Source organism: Solea senegalensis, linkage group LG7, assembly GCF_019176455.1.
Source record: "Solea senegalensis isolate Sse05_10M linkage group LG7, IFAPA_SoseM_1, whole genome shotgun sequence".
NCBI lineage: Eukaryota > Metazoa > Chordata > Actinopteri > Pleuronectiformes > Soleidae > Solea > Solea senegalensis.
In genome coordinates, this window is record NC_058027.1 from 11,914,767 (window position 1) to 11,940,726 (window position 25,960).

Sequence of the window (25,960 nt, forward strand, 5' to 3'; positions counted from 1 at the left end):
AGGTTATATAGTCCAGTACAGTTTTGAGATACTAATTTATACTTACACTGCATAGAGAACATTGTGGTGACCAGAAGGATGTGACCTAACTGCAAATAGTTGCTTTGTAAAAAAAAATAAAGGTTGTGTTAATGTGAATGACCCTATAACAAAGTGGCTAAATCAGCTACATTAAAATACTGCAAGTTATTGCATCATAATGATCACATACTTACACACATAAATCTGCATAATTAATGCTTTTAGATCAATGCTGTGGTACAGTTTATCTGTTTGTTGCCTCAGAATCTGAAACATACAGCCTCTATAATAAATATCTTTGGTGCATGTGTGTATAAATTAAATTATGATATTTTGACTTGATTTCCTCCAGATTAGCTACAGTCCAAGCAGAAAAGTTAGTTTCGTCCAAAAAGCCAGAAAAGTGTAATGAGCTAACCAATTTGTCAATTTTCTGTCTCTTACCTGGGTCAAGGAGACAAGTTAAAGTGTCCCTCTGCCCACGGGAACAAGACGATCAATTTACATCTTGTTTGTTGCTTGATGTTTTACAGCAGTTTGCACCTGTGCAGTTGCATTACTGTCCTCTCTTTCCTTTGCTCTCCTCTTTTCTGTCTTTTTCTAGAATACCCTCTTTAGCAACTGTGTTAGCAAACCTTTCAAGGCATTTTGCATCTCTGTGGGATAGCGTTGTCTGGTAATCATGCAACTGTGCTTTTAAATAAGAGACATTTGTTCCGTACAGATGAACTGGCTCCACAGGCCTGTGACTATTCAGACCTGTATGCCCTGTGGGCCAGCGCAATAATCCACACTCTCAGTAAGTGTGTTATTAGGACATTATTGCTTTATACAGCTGGGAATAACTGACATGCATGTGACACAAATGTCAAAAGATTAATGCACTTAATAAAAAAGGGAAGCTTTGTTGTATCATTACTGTTAGCATCAAGTTGTATTAAATCAGAGTGAATTCTAGTGTATGTTTTATCAACTCACATTAACCTGCCAGAGAATGCAATGACAGTGGATATAACATGAGGAATAATCTGGCCTAGACGCCTAGATTTGGTAATGGTCTGTATTTATAGTATAGTGCTTTGTCTTGATGAACTGCTTTACACTACAGTTTTGTCATTCAGCCATTCACACATCTTTCTTACCCATTCACATGCTGCAACATGGGGTCAAGTGTCTTGTTCAAGGACACACATAGACGAGTAGAGCCAGGAATTGAACCCACAACCATCCAGTTGAAAGACAACCTGCCCTACCATGACTCATGACTCCTGACTTTTTAAAAATACATTTACTTTTAAAACTAAAAGTACATTTTATATCAGAAAATTACTTTTGATACTTAAGTACAGTAAATGCCATGTACTTCAGGACTTTTACTTAATAAGTAATATTATATTTGACCTTGCCTTGTTCCTCTCCCTTTATTTATTGTTGTTTGTTTGTTTGTTTTGCTTTGTTTGTCAAAGTTTTAAATTGGTTTTAAAGTGCTATATAAGTTATTATTATCATTAGCACAACAACAAAGACCATGACAGTTTAAATGTACAATTTAAATTATTAAAAAATAAATAAAAAAAATTCAAATAAAAGTGTTTTAAACAAGCCTGAAAATATGTCGTAGCATGTTAGTATTATGATATAAGCTTTCTGGAGGTTTTCTATGATTAAATCAATTGATTTGATTTTGTAAAAAAAAGTAGATTTTTTTTAAAGCTTCCTCAGTCACATCATCCTGATAACAGGAGCGTACCAATCTCTCAGACAGCCAAGAGGGTGTAATGACTTTGTCGCCGCCTGATGGACATCGCGAATATCGACGATAGTGATGAACGAGGTTAATGTTTTTCTCGCTCCAGAGTGAGGATAACGAGCCAGCCGATCCGTGTTGCAGCAACTAGCCTCGTCAAGCGACGCTGAGAAAGGCGAGAACAACAACGGCAGCTCCCGGGGAGTCCATTCCAAAGCAGCGACGAAGAAATCGTTTTGTTTTTGTTTGTTTTTCAGTTTACCTCCGCAGTGCTGGTTCATCTCGACGGAGCCGTTGGGCAGGAGTTTGTCTGCGGTCTGTCCTCTGTTAGTGGATTACCACAAGACTCGACTCCGAATCGCTGTGATATCAATTAATGAGTGAAACTGTGGACCAGGCGCCTGCATCACATGTGGATAATTCTTTATTTTGCAGTTTGTTTTCCTGTTTGTGAGTACCTCGGGCTGTAAATTCAGTAAAACATACAAACAGGACCAAGCGGACACTTGTTGAAATACAATTCACCGAGAAAAAAAACCTTTGCCCAACTCTGCTTTGAGCTCGGGTAATATCAGCGGCGATATTTAGCTGACGAGACTGACAACTTTCTCCTACACCAGCAACAGATCACCTGGCATTAACTGATTCTAGTGCATGTGTGTTGGATGTCGACCGAAGCCGAATGTCCACGCGTTGGTGAAGTGCGTTTGTCCGTGCTGTTGAGATGCATCTGACAGCAGCTAAGCGAACTTAGCTAGCTGTGGCTGTAGCGTTATGTTAGCACTGTCAGCTAGCCAAATGTCAGCGTCGGATTCAAACAAGTGGTTCGCTGGAAGTGTGTCAATACGAAGCTGTATCACACAATTAACTTCTTTTAACCCACAAACAATTCTCCGAGAAAGTCGTTGAAGTTGAACTACAAGCACAGATAACTTGCAAAAGATTTTGTAATACCCGTCATCAAGGCACAAGAAGCTAAGTTTGTACTGACGGCAGCTTTAACGTTAGCGTAGCTACGTTAGCTTGTATCAGACATTACACTAAGTTAACAGTCAGGTCTGAAAGTGCAGCCAGCCCCGTTAACTCTCAATCAACTTTCACAAATAACCAGTCATGTGTGTTGTGCTTTAAAATCCCTAATGGGCTCACTGTGAGAAAAACAGACTCCCTGCGCCGTCTTCCGTTTTTTATATAAAAAGACAGTTATCCCAAGTAGCTGAAGTTGTCCAACTGCGGCCCGCACAATGTCCGGCTCCCCGGGCACAGGTGGCTCAAACCCCAGGAAGTTCAGCGAAAAGATAGCGCTGCACAACCAGAAGCAAGCAGAGGAGACGCGGGCCTTTGAACAGCTGATGACAGACCTCACAGTTTCAAGGGTAAATACGCTGGATTTTAATTGAAGTATCTTTCATCAGTGACTCGGCTGGTGAACTGTCTGTTTCTTGTCTGACGCCCATATGTTGATTAGAGAATTTCTGATGATGTTTAACCATCAGTGTTTGTTTTAATTCAGCAGTGTTAAGTACAATCTCCCGCACGTGCTAAGTTGCACCAGAAACTAATGTTACAGATGTGTGGTGGAATAAATTAGAAAATCTTCTTTGAATTGCAACCAGAGGTAGAACAGGAAATACGAAAGTGGCACGTTTTAAATTGGCACCGCCCGCCTAAGTTTCCCTGGGTGTGTTGTGGTTATGAACACTCAACGGAAGTAGTGTTGCGTGTTAAAATTTGAACCTCTTTTTACTTCATGATTTCTCACGCTTTTAACTTTTCTGGAACAGTGGAACAAGGAGAGGGAGAGTTGGACCAACTCAGGATAATGTTTCATTACATTTCCACTTAAGTCAAAAAATTGTTTTGTTTTTTTCATGTTGTTATCGATTTGCAATGTCAGGCTACATCTGAGCGACTCAACATGATTACTTGGACATAAACATGTCCAAAAAATACACCTTTTGTAGCTCAAATCATTCAGAGTGACCTATAGTTTTAAAGCTCACCAAAATGGATAAATCCTCCATTAAGACAACTCAGTTTTCCACAATGTCAGTGCATTCAAAATCTGTTTTTAAACAGGAACTGGAGATGTTGTAAATCAAATGTAAAAGCAGTAGGGTAAACATTTTAGTTAATTCCGCTTATCCAAATCTACATCTGGATTTTGACCCAGTCACACAGCAACAGTACATAGATCTGTATGATGTACTAGTATAGCAGTTTCAAACTGGGGGCCCACACACCACATGTGGGCCCCAGATCAATTTCCTGCGGCCCATTACTTGTTGTCATGTTATAATGAAAACTGGTTTGTTACCTCCTCTCACTTGTAAACACAGCATGTGTTGGTGGTTTTGAGAGCAATTGGCATAAACAGTGAACTATATTTTTAGAATAATAATACATAAGGTTATATGTGTCACATTACACATTTTAGTTACATTTGTTTTTTTTGTTCTGTCTGTTCATTTTATTTATAGATTCATTTAGCATCATAAATGTTTTTATGATGGACTATATATTATTTCATATCAAAACAAACGCTTTAACTTTGAAATGCTGTGAAACTGGGATATAATTATGGAATATTGTGATATCATTTTATCTCTTCACTTTTAAATCAACAGAGTTATTAGGGGAAATGTCAATAAACGTATCTCAAATGGTTAACAATCTGGATCTGCATCTAGATCAATACCAAAGTCAAATAATGTGTTGTCCTATTTACACTAAATGTCAATGAATATATTTTATATCTCAGACTCAAGATTGCAGCATTAAAGTCTTTTAATTTGTCATCTTGTTGAGGTTTCTCAACAGGATGTACTGTAACATAAAGGAGGAAACCAAAATTAATTGATAATTTTAAAATGAACTATGCCTTGCTTTCGAAGGGCTGAATAACAATCCTTTTTTTAAACTATATAGTTTGGAACACAGTTTGAAACAATATCATTAGCAATTCCTATTGCAATTTTTGCTTTTTCTTTTCTTTGTATTTATTTTTTGTACATGTTGGAAACAGTTCATTCACACCTTTACATTTTCATCTTTGCAACACTAAATAGTGTAGATTATATTTTGATGGTGTCATCTGAAAAAGGTCCATTTAAATCTGGCAGTGAATATTGAATTGAACCCCTTCATAATTACATCTCAAATCAAATTGCAAAAATTACAAATCAGACATACCAGACCCACTGCTTTGTCTAACCAGCTTTTTAGAATCCAAACACAATACATTACATTACATTACATGTCATTTAGCAGACGCTTTTATCCAAAGCGACTTACAAAAGTGCATTTAAACATTTGGGTACAAATAAGAGCTAGAAGTAAGTAAGAGCTTCAAGTAGAACAAACTATGAAGTGCTAGTCATAAGTGCGATGTACAAGTTTTTTTTTGTTTTGTTTTTTTTGTTGTCTTAGTCGAGGTAGAGTCGGAAGAAATGTGTTTTTAGTCGGCGTCGGAAGATGTGGAGGCTTTCAGCTGTCCGGATGTCGATGGGGAGATCGTTCCACCATTTGGGAGCGAGGACAGTCTCGATACAGATATACTGTTTGATCGAATCAGACAAACTTAATCCGCTTATTAAACAGCTGAAGTATGAGTTGGCCTTTCTGTAAATGTACTTCAGCAAATACTCTTTTTAGGTATAACAGTAAAACTGAAATGTTATTAACTGAAAACAATGCTTAGACTACACAAAACAACTGCATAAAATCTAGTTGAACTGTTTTTCAATATTCAAAGTTCTGGGAAAATAATCTTTACAGCCTTAAAATCTCAAAGAACTGATGTTAGCTCATGGGTCATTATCAGACAGATGCTTAACTGTCAAAATATAGCTTATATAAAAATTAGATGGTGAAACTCATTGCAAAGATTGCTGAATATTAGGGATACATTCAGGGAAGATACCTTTGATCATAAAATGATTTGTGAAGGTGATTAAGGTTTGATGCAGTACAATTATTTGTTTAATTTATTTTCAGTTGCCAATTATAATAAGCCAAATTTGGACATGAGAAGTAAAGTAACTGTGAGCATAGCAAATCTCTGGAGAGGTTGCACTTGAGTAAAGTAAGTCTTGTTCTCAGCATGTCTGTATATTCATATATATTTGTATCAGATACATATATCTTAGTTTTCTTACTCACTGATTGAAAACCTGATTATTTACCTGATGATTGAAAACCTTCAGTCAGAATTTGATTTTCATCTACAACATTGTTATTCTGTTAATCTTTTTTCTCCATTCTTTGCAAAGTTCAAGTATACACAGTTAACATTTCAGCACTGGAGGATATAAATGCCCTTTTCACATTGTCATACCATCGGTTTACAGTGTGCTCTTTCTTTACTAGGCCGAGTCCTGAATAGTAAGGCAAAGAGGATATGGTTTTGAGGCGACACTAAATTAAGGTTTGCCGTAATGTATGAACTGTCAGTGACCCCTGTGAGACAGAAAAGCCCAGTGAGTGTGGCTGAAACTGGCCAGGGAACATAAAAAAACAGCCAGCAAACAGCTTGAATTAGACATTGCTTCTCCAACGTTTACGCAAATGACCAAAAGAACTGAATATGAGCTCAGCGAGGGGCTCTGAAGGACTGCACATGGTGCCTGAATGCACCAACAGAACCCAGTCATTTTTCATATGCTAAGTCTCCATGTTGATTTATATGTATGACGAGCACCAACTCTAAAGGAAGAGGTGTGGATGTGGATTTATCTGTTTTCATATTCTTCACATTTGTCCCAGATGGAACATTGAATGTTACTGTTTGGAAGTCCATGTTCTCTTTCTTGAGAATGTTTGAAATGCATCTTTCCGTTCCCATGTGTATGTTTTGGTTTGAAAAACAGTATGTTGTATTTTGGGGGATCTTATGTTGGAGAGAGAATATAACAATTTTTTTTGATTTATGTATTCCCCATTGTACTATCAGCAGAAACTAAATTGTTATAAGTTACTTCAGGATTTCAGTTTTGAGCTACAGTTAAGACTGCACAAGATAAATGTTTGGTTGGGTCTATGAAAGATCTTGGTTTTGCCTAAAATAATCCTTTTTATAATGTTAAGCAATTTTTGGCTGAAAACCTTAAAGGCAAACTTCTCTAGGGTGGTGAGTGAGTTCCCTTTCATGTTGTACTGCTATGTTCCTACAGCAGCTCAGAGTGAATAACCCAAATACTGACTGTAGAGAGGGACTTTTTAAGTACATTCTCTTACATGCTTGATAGGGCAAGGTGATTTTATTGCGGGTTTGTAGTTTCACCATTGTATGCCAGTACATTCTACACACTGATTGTGACTGAGCATTAGATTGATATTTTACTCTTGGACATGCTTTTGTCATACTTCACTACATGTTTATTATTGTTTTTTCATGGTTTGCAGAGGGTATTAAAAAAATCGTCTTCACCAGGATAGAAACACTAACCACTCTCCAAATTAACAGAACTAATTTAACTTCAAATAAGCTGAATAATATTGGACCAAAGGAGTCTCATTTTCCTCAGATATCTTGTCATACACACTTTATATACAATCTCTGACTGCTCTCTGTAAATCTATTGAGAAATGTGACGACTGCTTTTGAGATTCAAATTTTGAATTTAGAGTAAGTAATTCCCCTGTGGATTTGTTTATTCCTGATCCCAGTTGAAGGTTTTCTATCCCTTAGCAGAACAAACCACTTTCTGTTTTATGTGAGGTAACAATTGTGGTATGTCTTAAAAGGCTGCCGCTTCAGAAACAAACTGTCCATTCGCAAGAATGTGTTCTCTTAACTTGTGTTACCATAATTGTAAACATTGCTTCTTTTTGATTAAACAAATTATTGGATCTATTTATACAGCAAGAAAAATGTCTCACTGTAAACTTGTCGAACATGCAATGATCCATTTATTTGAAAAAAAATGTAATGTCTAAGTTCATCTGGGAAGACAGATTAATTGAGAGCGTTTGATTAATTGGGGTGTTACAAAGCCACTTTAACATTGTTTGGTTGGTTCTGTCACATTGGTGGAGCTTTTGATTTTATATCTTTGTATGCCTTCAATTGGGGGAGGAAACAAGTAGTGACACGTACTGCGCAGAAACAGCACCTCAGGGAAATGGTGGTTATTGCGGCAGTATCAGTGGCTTTACAAATTTGTGCAGTAAGAAAAGGCAATTTCCATGATAGCTGGACAGTCCTGTGGTTTCACATGTGGCTGAGCATGAAAATGGAAAACAAAAATAACCAGAGATCCCATGTCTGCTTGTATTTTTCTTAAATTAACCTGGAGCAGTTTTTCACATGGCCTAAAGCTAATCAGGAGAAAAAGAAAAATCTTTTCAGTGAAGTAACAATCTTCAGTCTCATGACCTGCTTTTCTTTCTATGAAAAACAGCATTCTCCACTTATGATACAACTGATGCTATAGTGACATCTTTGCAAAGCTCTTTTGAATTGATAAGTCGCTTCTCTCTGTTGTACAGTAACTTAATTGAAAGTTTCAACCGGAAAATGTGTTATCTTTAGGAAACAACACTGCATGTCCAGCATTTATTACTTAACTTAACTGACAGTTGTGCATTTGTTTTTGTTTCTCTTTTGACCAACAGGTGCAGTTTCAGAAAATCCAGCAGCTTCGTTTGTCTCAGCCACGCGTGCAGTACTATGGAGGCTCTCTGCCTAACGTCAACCAGATTGGCAACACCAGCACTGAATTTCAGGTGGGATCTCGCTATATTCAAAAATACTGTTATTACTATTATAGATGTTTGGCTTTTCCCCTTGGTGTTTCAAAAATTCCGTAGAGAGACAGGCCCCTTCAGTGCTTGAACATGACCATAACGATATACTAGTGTAATGGTGTAATCATGGAGTTTATTTCTATTGAATATGCAAACATCTAAGCAAAAGGATGTAAAACTAAGCTGAAATATTTTCTTTAAACCCCTGCTTATCTTGAGATTACAATCTTATCAAATTCAAGGTCTTGTTCTCATTTGGGGAGTTTTCAAGGCAAAATACATCTGACCACACTGACTCCGTTCTTATGTTGTCTAGGCTAACTAGAAGAACAGCAAAACACTGTACTGGGCCTTCAGAAGTGCAAACAAGCTTCTCTTGAGAGCCTTAAATAATTCAGATGAGTTTTCTTAACATTGCAGAATATATATATATATATATATATATATTTATATACACATATATGTATGTATGTGTGTGTGTGTGTGTGTGTGTGTGTATGTGTATACACATGATCAGTGAAGCAGCTCTTAAGTGGTGCAGAGCCCCAAGTATGTATCTATGTCAGCTCTCCACGGAGTGAACTAAGTTGGAGAACACAGTGTCCAAGTGAAAATGTCCTTGTTACTTGAGAGAATGGCCCTTTGAGGTGGAGCAGCACTTTGCAAGATCCAGAAATCAAATCCCATATGGAGGAAGAAAGGTTTTCAAGTGCATTCACCCTCTCTTCTTGAAACACAACAAGGTGTAGTAAATGGAGTCGACTCAGTGATATTATTTGTTACTCCTGATTCAATGAAATGTAGCTGTCTCTGACTTCTCTCCATTTGATGAATGATTGGTTTGTGAGTTTTAGATAAAGCCTCAATCTGCAGCCTGTGAAGAGTGCCCTTGTGATGTGGATTATACTGCATATTTAACGTCAGATGTTGGTTTCTACATTAGCAGCAATTTACAGCAAGTTTGCTCAATATCTCACAGTTGGTGGAAACAGGGCAATAAAGGATAGATTAACAATAAAAAAACAACAAGATTTTGAATCACTTCTTTCTTCTCTGTACTACACTGTAAGTGGTTTAAGCAGTGTTCTGAACTGATTGTGTGTTTAATCCAGTTGACTACATTATTACATTTTTATTTTCAGGGCAGTTTATTTAAATGTCTCTTTCCCAAAAGAAAGATCATCAATACAAATACTGTAGTCCTCCATCACACTGTGAAATGGCCATTGTCATTGTTTTTCCACCTATGACAACCACTTTGCATATGCACAAATATGTGCTTAAACCATGCATACTAATGTTTCTTCACAAATTTGGCACTCATCGATATGTATGTTTTTTTAATTTTAAAAAAAAAAGGCTTGATCAACAATAATTCAATTGATTAATGCATTTACCAAATTAGCCATAACATGTATGCCCTTTCATCATCATCATTATCATTGTCATAAAATCTTCAGCTATACCTGTTGAGTTAGTTTGCTTAGTTTACAATAAGTGATATGAGAAGGTTGATTGCTCTTGCATCATTCTGGCCCACAAATTATATTTTTCATCTGCTATTTAAATTTGTCGTCCTGAATGAATCACACCTATAAAATGAATAACCTCTGTGTGATGGCTCTTTGTGGATCACTTTGTCATCACTTTATCCATTCATTCATTTTTCTACCACTTAATACTCCACTTGCCTGTCGTGGGGGGGGTCTAATCCCAGTTGTCATCAGGCAAAAGGCGGGGTACACCCTGGACAGATCGCCAGTCCATCGCGGGGCCACTTTCTACCTCACTCTTTGAACAAATGCCACTCATTTATTTTTGGCATCTTTTGGCGCCTAAACCAGCCTTTCTCAAAGTGTGGTCTGCGGACCGCTGGTGGTCTGTGAGCGACCCCTAGTAGTCCGCGAGGTGACAAACAAGTAACATATCATGTTTTAAAATTTAAAATGTAAGCGTTTTAGTTTCAGTGTTTCTCAAACTGCTTGTGACAATCAACTAGTGGCCTATGTAAAATCAAAAAACATTGGTTTTATTGCATTGTCTGACTTGAACAATGCAGTGTAGCGGTTTGTGACACTGCTAACCGCAACCGTTTTGGGGCTATTTTGAGTTAGGTGGTCCATGAGTGTTTTTTATGGGTTAAGTGGTCCTTTGTCTGAAATAGTTTGAGGAAACACTGTTCTAAACCTATGGGGACACAGTGCATTTACTGCAATGGCGGTAGAGTGAGTCATCTTTCGTCATCTGGAAGGTCGATGGTATGAAAGATGTGTGATAGAAAAAGTGTTGCACGAGGCGCTGTATGAATGTGTGTGTGGGTGAATGGCAAAACTGTAGCGTAAAAGCAGCTTGGAGTGGTCATCATGACTAGAAACTAGAAAAGTGCTATATAAATGCAGACCAATTACCACTACTGCGTCAGTTAATGCAGCGCAGGCTTTTATTCCTCCACTCTTCCTCCTTTAAATGTAACCTTTTTTAACACCTGCTTTTGTGTAATTCCTCTATTGTTTTCTACTTTTCTGAGCTACCATCATGATTCACCAAATGAATGCCCTCCATATGTAAAAGAAAAAGGCCTACATACTGCAATATGCAGGTCACAGAGAGTGAACACGTTCCTGTCAATTTTAAAAGGAACACAAGCTTTAGGAACAAAATAGATGAGTGTCATGTTTCATGAATCCGGCAGCAATTTTGGGCATGTGCGAACATTTCTGCATGCATATTAGTGATTGATGTCATTTGTGATTGCTATTATTATCTATTACCATATCTATAAACCATCCAATAGGAATGCATAGTGAAATGGTGCAGTGAATGAAGCGGGCATCTTCCCTCACCATGACCAGGTCCATATTGTCCTCCCCTGTGCTAGATTTTTTCCAAACATGAATTACCATTTCTGCAAAGGTTCAGTTTTTGCTTAGCTGCATTGTTTCCCACCATAGCAACACACATGTATAACACAGCTTGATGACTTTTTATTCTGTATGCACAACTTGCGCTGTACCCTAGTTTCAGTATGGTTATTATTGTGTGTGGCTTGCAGTTATCTTATGACATTGCTGAGCTCTCACTATCTGCTCATGCCTTTAGACTCAACTTAAAGTGACTCTTAGGAAAGTGATTGTCAATGCTGTAATTTTTCTTGAAAGCTGCAGTGAGAAATGTCTTTGAAACGGCTTTGAAATGACTCTTCCGGTCTATTTTTCAGGGTGGCTTTCCTTCAGGATTGGACCCAGTCAGAGGCACCCGCCACCATGGGCTGGTCGAGAGGGTCCACAGGGATCGCAATCGAATAAACTCTCCTCATCGCAGACCCATCGACAAGCATGGTCGGCAAATATCCTTCCGTACAGTAATGCTGATAGTAGGAAATGTTAAAGATTGTGTGTACATTTGTACTTTATGTAAATGCATTTAGCGGTTTAGTAACAGATCATAGTCTGTGAGGAAGCTTCAGAAGGGTCCTATTGTTCTATTGATGATAATACAGAGTGAGGCATTTTTCTCTCAGCTTTGCTTTTCAAAATTCATTTTCTCTGCGTCTCCTTAAAGTTAAATGAGTGCAAGCAGAAAAATCATTCCTTGTTTTTAATCTCAGAAATTTGTTGTCTCATAACTCTGGTTCTGAGAGATTTTGTATTTCAGATTGTGTTAAGATTGTGTTATAATATGCATCCATTTAAAAAGCTATTCACCATAAATTTTGCCACCAGTCAGCAATCACTTTCACTCACAGCAATCTTTCTCTCTGTGCTCTATTTCAGTAGGACATTAAAAATATCTCTTTATTCACTCACATTCCATAAAGCGACATAACCTAAATCGAAACAAAAATACAACTGTGCGCACATACTGTACATGTGTGGGTGCACCCCCACTACCACTAGACGGAAATAATTTATTGGTAAGTACTGCTGTTCGAGACAAACTGTTTCCTTTCTTAGTTTCCTCATTTCAAATGTTGTCACATTCGTATTAATAAATTCAATAATAATTTGTGCGTGTGTCTGAGGTTCCCAAGAAGCTAATTAGAAGCTCTTTACAGTGGGGGCCTGTTAGTGTGTTAATCCTTATCCTCTAAGAAACTAACCATGTCTGGAAACTCTCAAAATAGAGTATCATCCACTGTTTATAGTGGTTTAAGTGATGACATGTGCAGAATCTTAAGTAATTCAAATGTGTGATGTGGTTTATGGTTCTGGATCATCCAGTCACGTATTTTGAAAATAGAGATGTGGACAGTGGCTCTGATTTGTAATATCAGGTAATGTTTGAGTTGTGTCCTTGTGAAGAATTGCTGCCCATTTATTATTTTCTGCTCACTGGCACACAATGAAAGTGTGCTATTTAAAGTTGGATTGCTGTTGTTGATAGGTGTGAAGCAATAGCATTTGAATCAGTCAGCTAACCAGTTCAACAGGATTGTTCTGTCTTTCTCTGCATCTGGAGGAACGACAACACTGCCCTCTCCACTTAGTTTGTATTTGTGTAGGTTTTACAAGGTGCCTTTTGCGTTTTATGTGTGAGAGGTGAGGAGTGATAGCAGGGCTCCAGTCTCTGTACAGCTCTGTCAGTACTCACTGTAATTTGTCCAAGGCCTAAACAGATGCATAGTGGAACTAGTGGTTGGCCTTGTGCCGCACTTGTGCAATGCTTACATTTGAGTGTGTTGATTGGTCAACATTTAAATTTCTCCTCCCAAAACATCTACCCAGAGAGGAGCCTGTTTTCAGAGCTGACAAGCTCAACTTACGAACACTAAAAGAATGACTGTCGGCAAGACAAAACACCAGCCCTCTGAAGTCCTGCCCTTCCACAGACAATACCAGGAACACACTGACTGTGTCAGCAATCAGTAGTAAATCACATGATTCTGTTTCATATCATTGTTTCAGTAATTATTTTAAAAGATGGCTTCACTGTTGACAGTTACCTTACCTCTCACCACAAAAGGGCATTGATGACAATGTACTAATGATATAAAGGCTCTTTTTAAATCTATAATTACAGCCCATTCTTGTTTTTATTATGTCTTTATAAATAAAAATGGATAGCAGTTGAAGAGATTAGTACTATAGATTTGTTTGTCCTCAGTTTCTTTATTTTGGTTGTTGTCATCTAAAATAACATGTATATTTTTTGCTGTAATGTCAATCGTTTCCTTAACAAAACCCCACATAGAGAGTTCTCCCTATGGAGCAGTGTACCTGTCCCCACCTCCAGACAATAATTGGAGAAGGTGAGTAATGCCTCTTTCAAGCCAGTAAACTGAAATGTTACTGTCTTCTCTTCATCCTCTAATGAGGTTACTTAATAACAGGGATAATTTCCTCATGCTGTCGCCACATTCTCTGTATCAGACCTCTCTCTACCTACTGCCATTACCTTTGTACATATACTGTTTGTACCAGCCATCTCGATCAAACCCTGAGATGTCTGACCAGCACTGCAACACAGTGACATTGGAGCTGTTGGCCTTTCAATGACTCTGCAGAAATGCTTCATGGATCAGGATTCTGTGTTGGCCCTGAGGAAGCTGCATCCAACAAAAAGTGTTTGACAGAAAACCTTTTGCTTTAAAGGTCATGCCCAGCTGCAGTAGTCCCACTGTTGAGGGATGTTATGTTGTCACAGCATTACTGCCCTCAGGTACCTAAGGCTTAGCTGGAAATTCTCTATGGCTTAGTTAAAATTCAGTTGCGGTACCTGCTGGAAAACAATCATGCACTAACTGGCCTTGATGTGCACCGAAAGATCCATTTCCCACCTCTGGTTGTGGCTACATAAAGCAGACAGTGTGACAGTAGACATCTTTTCCTTAGTGTTTACAAGGGAGTGAATTATGGCCCTGTGTAAAAAAAGCTCAGCCAAGCTCCTCCCCACTCACTCTTTTTCACTCTTGCTCTGTCTCCATACTTATGTTTAGTAAGCTTGCTTTTGGCTGACTGCCAGTCACTCTGCTTCATCTTCTTCCACAGCAGCAACACAGACATTTGCTAGGCTCAGAGTTCAGTCTTCTGTAACAGGTTGTAATGTCGAAGTAGAAGTGAATTAGGCCCACGCCCTCTTGTCATTGTTGGTGCCACAAAACAGGTTGGCTGACAAACGTCCTCACGGAGCAACCAGACATCAGTGCTCTCAGAGTGGGTGTGTTGTGGAAGAGCCATGTGGCACCATGCACCGAATGCAGTCTGGTCCCATGGATAATATGTAGACCCCATTTAGACGGGGTATTAAACATCCATCCTGAGAGATCTCATCACAGTTGGACAGCTTATTGTGTGACTCCTAGGGTAGCAAAGGGGCAGAAAATTCCTGATAAATGTACAGAAACTTTCTCTTCCATTGGAACGAATGAGAATTAACTGGGAATTTTGGATACTTTAGAGATAGTTTTTGTCTTAAGCAGACATGCATGTAAAATAATACAATTAAAAAAACATGACGCAGATTCATTTGCAAGTAGAACTATCAATGCTTAATTATTGCATTGAATGATCAAGTCTTTCAATGAACAACAAAAACATGAATGTTAATATTCCTTACAGCCAAAAAAATGCGACCAGTAGCAACCCTATTCACACCTGACATTACCATGTGTCCTGGATGTATCTCCTGTGACCAGCTGTCATACCCGGGGGCTGTGTGAACAAAAATGATGTCTTAAAGGAGTTGGACTATATAGATGTGTCCATGGTCAATGTGTTAGTGTGTCTGTGCATTTTTTGTTAGTTAGAGAGAGAAAAGAGGAGCTGAGTGAATCAAAGTACTGGTCACGCTGCTGGAACATGAAAAAGAAATCCTGTTGATCAGTATTAATTTTGAGGTTTTTGCTTAAAAAACAAAAATCAAAAAAACAGTTGAAATAATGTGTAAAAATACTGTTAACTGTAACACTACAGATGGGCAGAATGTGTCAGCTGTGGAGGCAGTCTTCAATGCATCCAGAGGAATGATTGCGTTCATGCATGTAAAAGAATGTGGCCACATGCATCCTTAAACTACATACAAATGTGTTTCCTTTTTTGTTTTTGTTTTTTTAAAAATGGATTTCAAAACACATTCAGGATTCAGACTTTTACCATTGACCATCTGTGATTGGATGACTCCGAACAGATGTTAATAGCAGGTCTAATCGGGGTTATAGGCATGGTTGGACTACATTGATGAACCTCTGAATTGTGGGATTAATCTGTCTCGAGTATCTGCTTGTACTTTGGTGTAAAGGGATTGTACATGGGACATTCATTGAAGCAGTCTCTGTAGTTGTTATGCCACAAGATGATGTAAAAAATGGCAGACAATTTATTTGGTCTTTATTCTACTTGTTCATCTCTCATTTTGAATTTTCACTGTTCTTTTTCACCATTCCCACTATAGCCTTCTATATGTGATTGGCATCAGCTCTGTCAAGTCTCTGCAGGCCAAGCATAGCCTCCTGCTCCAACCTGCAGCAGATTGTTGTCACAGTGTGCTACAGGGATAAACTTCCCCCACAGCAGTGAATGTTGGCCAACTTCACTGTCACAGGGAGAGATGGACCTATTAGCTGTGGTTTTAACTGTGTGTATACAACAGATAAGAGTCTAAAAGCTTGAACAACACAGGTTTCTCTACCTAATGTCTTCTTATCCACTTACTTTGCTTACCTAAGTTTTATCTTCATTGACTCTTTAGGTAATAGTTTATAGTATATGGAGAGCTCACTGATCACCTTTTAAGAAGTTCTCATGTTAGATTTATTCAGATTTTCATTCTCACAATCAAGGGTTTTAATCTTACCTCAGTGTCAATTTGTATATTGTCTAATATGATAGTTTTCTTTAATTGTATCTACACTGTGAAGCACCTCATAATTGTGGTTTTGAAAAGTGCCTTATTCATTTTAGTTTTAGAGTAACAATCACTTATAATATCTTATCTTTCTAAAAATATTTAGCCAAGACAAAAATGAACATTTCCTTAACCTCAGTGTTCTCCAATTGTGAAAAAAAAATTTGCTTCATGAAAATTCCTGAAATTTAGCCTATGGGGATCTGGCAGGATGTCATGAATGATCTTGTTGTCCTTTATGATTTATGGTGGAGTTACAGAGAGGTATTTGAATATCGTGTGAAAGAGATGAACTAAGACACGTATGTATCATCACAGAACACAGTTAAGAGCGCTTAACCTTGCATAAAAATATACTCCAACACCCTCAATGAAGTGGACATACAGCATCACTCTCCTGTAACAACACCTTCATTATCTTCTTAGGAAACGTTGTTTGTATTTACTAATTGATGTTTGATCACCAAATACTAAAGTGTTCTGTGTAAATTACAAACTGTCAACAGTTAGGCACCTTTTTTTGGAACAGAGCAGACAGCCTCAGTTATACTATAGATTTGTTTTTACCTTTGCCTGATGTTGTGTGCTGCTTGGCAACTGATAACCACAGTCACTTAAGCAAATGGTGGTTTATTATTGAAATCATCAATTAGTGTCATTACAACAGCAATTTTTCCAAAGAATGTCCTTGTCCTGTTGATTGGACATGTGGCCAAAGTGAATGAACAACACATTAGCTTGTCCTTTCTTTATCAGCATTGTTGTAAAGACATGACACACAGTTAGAGGGGAAATGGGAAATAAGAGTGGCAGATGAAATCTTGGCAGACCAGAAAGGCTTTTCTTCCAGTGTCCTTGTAAATACAATGGAAGAAAACTATTTTACATGACACTAATGATGATACACCACATACAGTGTATAAACCACTTTCCTTATATTCAAAGAAGCAAAGAAGCAATCCGTGGCTGCAGTTTATATCCATCCATGGAAATGGTCATACATGTAGGCTGTAGTGTTGCAGTGAGAAGCAGATTCTCTGCTTGTCCATCTCGGGGGAGAGAGAGGCGGTAAGTGTTTACAACGCCAACCACATCTGCACTTCATTAACGCCAGTCAGCTCTGGAGAAGAGCCACAGAGCTTTTTAACTGTTTCACTGCTTTAACTGCCACAGCAGTGATCATCCAGGGTGCCCCGCACTCAGTTTCAATAGCGTCTTTTATTAAGGTCTCTTTGGTTGTAAATACATACATGTTTTACTATGTTTGTGTTGTGATCGCTCTGTGAAGCTTCTTCTACAAATTTTTGAGGCAGTGGGCCAACACTAAGGGGAACATCAAGCATGACAGAAATGCAGAGAAACAGAGCTGTTCCCATAGCCTTTTAACTGCTTCATGATCAGCAGCCTTAACAGATCGTCTCTACGTTTGGTGAGGTTGTTTTTTTCCCCTTTCTGTGGACAGAAAAAGTGGTGATTTCCCAACTTTGTAAGGTCATGATTTTTGATATCAACCATCTGTCCTCTAGAGAAGACTCAGAGTAGAGTGATTCCTATAACTGTGCCTGTGATGAGATGTACTTAAAGGGGCTTCATTAGATTCTGGTGTAGCATGATACAGCAGACCTGAACGTAGGTCTTGATGTGTCCCTTTGGAAATCATCTGTTCCAGGGTCGCAGTTTCAATCCAGTCCCACGCTCTCCTCGTCCTCTATTTGCCCATCTTAGGTCTGCTATTCTTATACCAGCCTCTCGGGATGAAATCTCAGACCAGGTTCCCCGGAGATTGTTCTGAAGGAGGGCCTTTCTGCAGAGAAACATTAATTTTCATTCGCTGCCTCTCTGGAAGATGGTGGGCCTTTATCATATCTAGGTTGTCTAATTTCTGCTTTTTTCACTCTTAAATCACATTACAAACTTGCTGCCTTGACAGGGAATCTTGACTGACTTAACAATTGTACCAGTGTGCCAAGTTTAACTTTGTTTTTCCCTGCATATAAAACACCACAGTGCATGAAAAGGTACCACCATGACAGAAATGACTCTCTGTAGAACTAATGTTGCCAAGCAGAAATACTACCCATTTAAGGTGAGACCATGTTGCAGTTTCCAAAAAATACTTTAAATTGTTAGATTTAAGTGTTCGATTAAGTGAATAGTTTCAAACAACAATAGTTACATTCTCAACTATAACATTTTCAGACCAAAATTTGTTTGCAATATGTGCAACTCAAGCACGTTAACAAACAAAATAATTAAAACAAGGGGTTTCAAGGTGGCGTGATTTTTCCCAATAAACCCTTCGGTTAAATGACATCGTCCTTGCCGAGTAAAGAGCTGTGAAGAAGTAATATCGTAATGTTTGTTCCCAGATGTTTAAAGCTAAGTGACATTGAATATTTTAGACTAAAAAATCATTACTTCTTTTAAGCTAAAACAGAAGAACATTACGTAAGGCGTTGCCAGACATATCAACTCCAGACTGTGTGTGGAGAATTGGGTCTGGAGAATGTGTTGACCCACATCTCCAGTTCTTTGATCATTTTATGGATCACCACAGCAGGAGATTCTCTGGAGCATCCAGATGAGGGGTGGTGCCTGGAGCTGCAGAATTATCTGGAGCTTGTCCTCCTGTGTTTACACATTGGCTCACACAGACATTATCTGGAGATTTGACTTGAGGGCTGGCAGGGGAAGTTCCAGATAATGTCTGGATAGACTTTTTGTGGAAATTTGCGTTCAATATGTTAATAGGGAAGTCAACTAATATTATTAGTTATTAAATAGTGAAGAAGGCATATGATTAAATCACTTATGCTTCTTCCTACTCAATTTCAGAGGTGTGTTTTTTTTGTTGCGTTTTGTGTCTTTCTTTTTAGTGTATTATGTTCACATGTTAGAGATAAAGCCTTTCTTCATTCATACTAGAGGACGTTAGCTGGTTCTTGGTGTTTACAGCATGTAATGGTAAGTTATTATTCTCCTGGTTTGTTAAATGTTAAGGTAGTCTGTCCAAATGGATTCTTACATGGATCATTTTGTTTGTGAAGGCCAATTTCAGGCAGAGTCAGTCTTTGCTGAACACTTCAGAAAAATCCACTAGTCACTGTTCTCACTTCATCGCTTCAGTCTTTCACAATGACTCTTCACATCAAGTTGTTATTTTTGCTCCTCTGGCCAGCCAATTTCTAAGAGAGCTGGTTGTGTCGCACTTGTTTTCTCCACCCATCAGATATGGGAGTACAGCTTGTAACAGGTCCTTAGCTGCAAGTTTATAAACCTGGCTTGCAGTCATTTTTCCTGTTGGTGCTTCTGTCTGTCTTTTCCAGTATCATCTGTCTTTCTATTTCCCTTCATTTTAATATGGTATTGTGCTCCAACAGATTATTTTCCAGGGTCTTTTAATTTTTCAACACAATTTCATTATGTTTTATTACTGAGATATTTTCTCCTTCTTAAACTTGAGACAGGGGTCTCTGTTTTCACCCAGCAAATGTATCTATCATGCTTTTCCTATGTCTGTCTTTGAAGGGAACAGCAGCCATGGACTGAGGAAAAACGGCCTGGGTTTAGATTATTATCCCAACTCAACAGGTGACCCTTGACCCCTCTCTCGCTCTCACCCTGTGGCTGTCTCTCCTCAGTCTATCTTCGATGCTTTATCCAGAGGCCAATTCCCCCAGTCTCCCCTCTGGCCACATTAACATCCAGGTTTCTATCCTTTGTTAATCTCTGCTTGATTTTTAACATCTCAATCTTCCCTTCTTTTGAAGCACTGCAATAGAGGGCAACACAGCTCTTATGGTTAATTATTTTCTCTATTTTCACTCATTGGTTTTTCTGAATTATTAATCAATAGCACCTCTCTTTCTAACTTAGCTGTCGGAGTCATGGCTCCTTCACAGTCTTATGTCAAGGCTCCGTAGACCTCATATTGCTTTCAAACCTTTTACAGTCTTCCTAGTAGGCCTGCAACTAACAACTATTTTTCATAATTGATTAATCTGCTGATTATTGTCTTGATTAATTGATGAGTTGTTTGTTCCATAATGTTAAAATGTTGAACAATGTTGTGAACAAAAGAGTTTCCCAAACCTTTCAACTAAGGTTTTCTAATTTTTTTTTTGATTTGTCCACAAAACAAAATGAATGCATTGTATTGATTTATTTATTTGTTACATGGAGCAAAGAAACCAGAAAAGAGTTGAAAAATCTGAGAATTTGTTTTAAAGTTAAAAAAAAAACGACCCACTGAAATCAATTCATCGAATTTCCAAACAGTTGACGATTCATTTACATTTAGTACAGCTTTAATTTCTGTTTCTGCTTGAAAATAATAGTTTTTAAGCACTGAAGTCCAGACTAAGAATTGACAGCTCATAGGCAGTGCTACGGAACCGGTACAAAGAAGAGTTATGATTACATGATGAAACACTAAGATATGTTGGTCCTGTTTTTGTTGTTGAAACTGAAAACATCCATTTTTGTTAGCAACTCTTCCTTAATGTGGGAAAATTTTGTCTTTAAAATTGGTCAGTTTGCTTATTTGGTGTCTGACTGATGGACTGATAAAAACATCAGTGTCAACTGCAACTCTGTTTTAAATAGATGTGCTGTAGCTCTTCTGCATGTGTATGGCAGCATTTAACTATAGAAAGCAGCCAGACATTGCAAACCTCCACTAAGGTCAATCATTTTCCCACAGTGACACTTAAGAGTTGTATATGAATCATTTATCCTTTAGCCCATAACCAGCATTCCCAGTAAGAGACCAATTTTGTAACAGTTACCAACTTTAAAGTCTGTTGTCATTTTAATCCTTTCCAACTATTGAAGGCAGCAAATAAGTACATTTTTGAAATGGTCAGAAATGTTAAAAGAAGACAAGATTTTGGTAAAATCCTCATAAAAGACCATATTTAAACGGCCCATGGTTACATTATATAGAACAAGTGCCTCAAAATTAGATGGTTTAAATTTTTCAAATGAAAAGTGAGTCATGTATTTGATGCTGGTGAACATCTTGATGCTTGCGTATTCACACATTTCCCATTATACATGGCATAGTTACATCAGACTGCTAATTATTAATGGACCGAGGAACAACCCAAACTTAAGTGTGGTAACGGTAATTTTCTACCATGTACTACAAAGGAAAGTACTAATGACGCAACAAGCCTTTGAGGCTTGATGAAGAGTACTAGACTGAGCTCTCAGCTGGAGTGATATAGGACCCGAGGCTATTTGTGGGTTGTTCTCTGCAGGTGAACAAGCATGTGAATTTATAGCTTCTGTTGGACTGCATTCAGATTTCATATCAAATAATCATTTGTAGCTATAAATTTAAATTGACTGTTTTAGAACATATTTAATTACAGTCACAGGACTGAAACCACAAGATGAAACATATAGGTTGTTTTCCTTTTAAAGTAATTCCAGGTAAAAGCTTAGAGAAAATTCATTCCAGAGTCTTTAATAAGTTGCATAAAAAAACTGATCTCAATGTCATGTCAAGTTTTTACAAATATTTGCTGAGTCGCAAGTTTACCTGTATTTTTCCTTTATCGATATAATGGGAAAACAAACACCAGCATGTTTACATTGAGTAGTTTTAGGGGATTATTATTTCACATGTGAGCCAGAATGTGTTTTCATCACAGACTGGTAAACATTTAGTTTTATGGTGTGAGGGTTACTGTGAGCCTGCAGCCTGTGTGGAGGCAGAGCAGGAAGCAGAATGACTCACTGACCTTATGGTCCTTAGAAATCATCTGCTTCTATCCAAGGTGCTGGAACACTTTGCATAATTTTCCTCTTCCTCCTACACAGAACCAATTCAGACTCAGCTCTCCATACGAGCGCTATGAACCCAAACCCTCAGGATCCCTTTGGCATGAACCAGCAGATGGGTCGAGGTCTCCCTCAGCGTAATGGTGAGAGTGACACACACAACACTAGACACTCACCTGCAGAGATGCTTTATTTTGTGCGTCTAAACATTTTAAATCACATGTAATGCATGTCTTTCAAAAGATATTCTTAAATCTGTTATTTGACCAATGTTGTATTTCTATGCTTAATTTAATGGTGATGGTAATGCTCCTAGGATTCTTGCTGATTATTGCTTTAAGGGTCAATGTGGTGTGGGGTTTTATATTGTGTGGTTGGTATTTTCTCAGCTGTTCATTGTAAAGGCGCACTTCTTTAAAAAATGTGTTGTAGCCCAAACACTCTTCGAAACACAAAAAGCTCAGTTGATTTTCATTTATATTGGTTATCCACTGTTGGATATCGACAAGCACACCAGGATCTGCCGATATGACGAAATAGGCTAAATAGGTTGCTGCCCCCTTGACTTCTATGCTGGCACCCTCTACCACTATTATTCTTTTTACATTTATTTATTTTGCTCAGTGAAGAAAATTTATATCTATATCTACATCTACTGTGACATGAATAGGCAAAATATTATTTGAATTTCACTTCTAAAATCTGTCATTGAAAGGAGATTATATTTTAAGCCGTAATGTCTTCTGATTAAAATTCGTTTTTTGGTTCATTTTTTTAGGTAACAATAAGTTTCCCTTTGCCTTTGTTAACAAGTTTCTGCGTGTATCTTCGGCCTTCCTCTGTCACCTGATGTAAGGTGGTGACGTGCCTTATCAGCTGATGTTACGGAGGTGGGGAAACAGGCAGATGCTTCCTTACATAGAAAAAAAAGAAACAGAAAAAAGACACACAAGATCCGAAAAAGAAAAAGCATATCAGGAAACTTCAAACCATATAATGAATTGGGAAGGGTCATTCGCGCAGAAGAAACCCGAAAACCGTCTGGCATCAACCAAGCTTTTTTTCCTCGAGAACAGCTGCTACTTTCTTTTTTTCTCACTAAACATTGTCTTGACCGTGTCTGTCGCCGTGCGTTGAGTTGCTGTCTTATAATCGGCTGAACAGGCAGTTGAACAGGTGAACTGAACTGCGTCCATGTCGTAGTAATCACGAGAGTTTATGGTGTTTGTGTTTCTGTTCCTCCAGTCATTTATTAACAGAGAGCACAGTCCATGCAGCCAGCTCCTTTACAGACCCATTGAGCCTCTCAGTTCAGTTATACATTTCACTGTCAGGCAGACAGAAATATTCAGTTTATGTGTTTGTAAGAAAAATGATTACTCTAAAGTCAAATAATTCATCTTTCTATATATATTTTGACACTTCCCATCCCATCACTCCCATCACTTGTTGTCCAACCGAGTGTTTGTGACTGTCACCGTTGTTCGATGACAGTGCTGATGAAGTGGATGGATCAGTGAGAAGAGAAGTGCTCCTCCAGTGGATTACTACTCAGTGTGTTTAGCCAACAAGCTTAAACAGGATATTGCTTTAAGATCTGGGCCAAGTATGAGTTTCATGAACAAACAGAATAAACCTTGTATGGCACACTGTCTGTTATGCTTCAAATAGCTCACCTTAGACCCAGTTGAATGTGTTGATCCCTTGGTGTATTTGTTTTGTTTGCAAAAATAGCTGATATAGGGCATTTTGATGTTCATTATTGCTCCTGTATCATATACTTTATTTACAGTCCAGAGTCCCTGGTGGCATTTGTCTAATGTCTTGATCTGTCAGATCAACACTGAACCAACACTAAAACCTAAAGATATTCAGTTTGCTGTCACAGGGGTCTAAGGAAACAACAGAATATTGACATTTGGGAATCAGTAACTAGTGCTGTCCTAACTGTTTTTTTAAATATATCACGTAATGAACTTTTCTGTCAGTTGACTAATTGATTAATCAATATTTATTTAACTGTCCAGCCAGTAATTGCATCTTCACTGAAGATAAACTCAGCTGCCTGCTGAGTATCACAGTTATACAGTACAGTCATATTGCATAACCTGCATACTGCTGTATATATTCCACCAGTGCACAGTACACATATCTGTGTAGGCTGTATATCCTGTCCTCTTACAGAGGCTGCAACATCACATTGTTTCATGTTGGGGCATCTTCATCTTTTAGAAGTTTTTAAACACCCAACTGGGAATTGCAGCTGTGACTCACACCGTCACATTGGAAATACTTGGCAGAGAAGTTCAGCATCAGTCTTTTTTTTCTCTTTGTTGCCGAGTTCTAACAAAACCTCCTGAGCTGAAATGTATCTGAGCAGCATAGAGTGATCGTTTTTTTGTTTTTTTTCTTATTTTTGACCACACTGCACACACATTGAATGTAATGAATGGTGGAAATGATCCAGCCAGGAACACAAGCCAGCCATTTTCTTTTCCAGTTGCACTTTTGCAAGCAACAGTAACTAGACACCTTTGATAATAAAGTGAGAGTATTGTATTACATTATTGTTCCATCTTTTCCAGCACCCTCTTAAAAGCTGCCTCTTAAAATGAATAAGCCCCAGAGTGAATGGGGACATGGAAGGAGAAGGAATGGGTGGGCAGTGGATCAAAGGCTAATGCAAGAGAAGCTGAGTTCAGTGATGAGAAGACTTGAAGAAGAACATCAAGAGAAACAAAAAAAAACTCTCTAATAGGCAACAGAGTTCACAGGAAGCATAGTGTTGCTTAACACAAGAATTAGACACAGAATAGGCAAGAGTTAAAAGGAGGAAAAGACAAAGCATGTGTGTCTGGCATCGAATGTACAGTAAAGAGGAAAAGAATGAGGCTCTTTGTGGCACGAGAAAAAACAATGGCCTTCTTTTTAGTCCTCATTGGTCTGTGACCCCCCTTCACCCATCGACTCCAACTCTGTAACCAATAACGTGATGCCAGATGCCCAGCTGTTGTGTTTATTAAACTGCACAGTAATTGCAGTGTGTTCAAAAGGGTCTGTTCCTGTCAGAAGGACTGATTATTGTTCCAGACATGCTGGAATAATTCAGACAGCTGGTTAATATTGAATATCCTCTAATGTTCCTCTGCAAATGTTTTCATGTCTTTCTTTATTCCACAATCTGTCATCCCTCCCCCTCTCTCCTTTTCTTGTTTGTTTGTTTCTTTGGAGGCTGGCATTCAGCAAGTGTAAATGAGGCGGAGGTGGACGGCTCTGGAGATAGTGAGTTGCTTTTTTTTTTTTTCAGCAATCAAAAGAGAGTTTATATTTTATGTGTGGAACATCTATTTAATTCCCTTTTCTCTGCAGTCTTCTCCTTTCCCACTCTGACTAACGAGGAGAGCCTAATAGGTGTCAATAAGCCCCTTCCTAAGCAACTATGGGAGGCCAAGAAGGTGAGACTGCCACTCATTTGTGGTTTTTACATCATTGCCTGGTTGTTGCTCTCTGTTATGCTTTAAGCATAGTAACTCCATATGTAAGCAGATCAATGTCTGTGTACTGTGGCGTTCGCTGCATTATTGCCACGCGTAAACCTACAAATTACTGTAATAACAGGATAGAACCTACAATTATATCTGAAAAGGTTATTGTGGTACATTTATATCCTGCCATGCCTTAGTGGTGTCATATGAGCCTCAATGTCAAGCCAGTTGCCATTCAGTTGATTTTTTCCACTCTAGTTATATCTTCCCAATATTGCTCCAGTAAGCACCACAAATAGAACGTATATATTGAATTAGTACCTGTTCTTAA

At 38.2% G+C, this 25,960-nt stretch overlaps 1 protein-coding gene across 8 annotated transcripts in view; it reads left to right on the plus strand.

The window, feature by feature from the left end:
* The first annotated feature begins 1,831 nt into the window (after positions 1 to 1,831).
* Positions 1,832 to 25,960, plus strand: part of crtc3 (CREB regulated transcription coactivator 3) — a 33,943-nt gene continuing 9,814 nt past the window's right edge. For 3 of the 8 annotated variants that reach the window (XM_044029971.1, XM_044029977.1, XM_044029974.1), the window contains exons 1-8: positions 1,832 to 3,144; positions 8,384 to 8,494; positions 11,733 to 11,861; positions 13,702 to 13,763; positions 19,886 to 19,948; positions 22,184 to 22,287; positions 25,376 to 25,426; positions 25,514 to 25,599. In XM_044029971.1, the coding sequence (XP_043885906.1) occupies positions 3,013 to 3,144; positions 8,384 to 8,494; positions 11,733 to 11,861; positions 13,702 to 13,763; positions 19,886 to 19,948; positions 22,184 to 22,287; positions 25,376 to 25,426; positions 25,514 to 25,599 (738 nt within the window). In that variant the 5' untranslated portion in view covers positions 1,832 to 3,012. The remainder of the gene's footprint in view (positions 3,145 to 8,383; positions 8,495 to 11,732; positions 11,862 to 13,701; positions 13,764 to 19,885; positions 19,949 to 22,183; positions 22,288 to 25,375; positions 25,427 to 25,513; positions 25,600 to 25,960) is intronic. The other 5 variants (XM_044029973.1, XM_044029978.1, XM_044029976.1 and 2 more) reach the window with 3 other exon arrangements.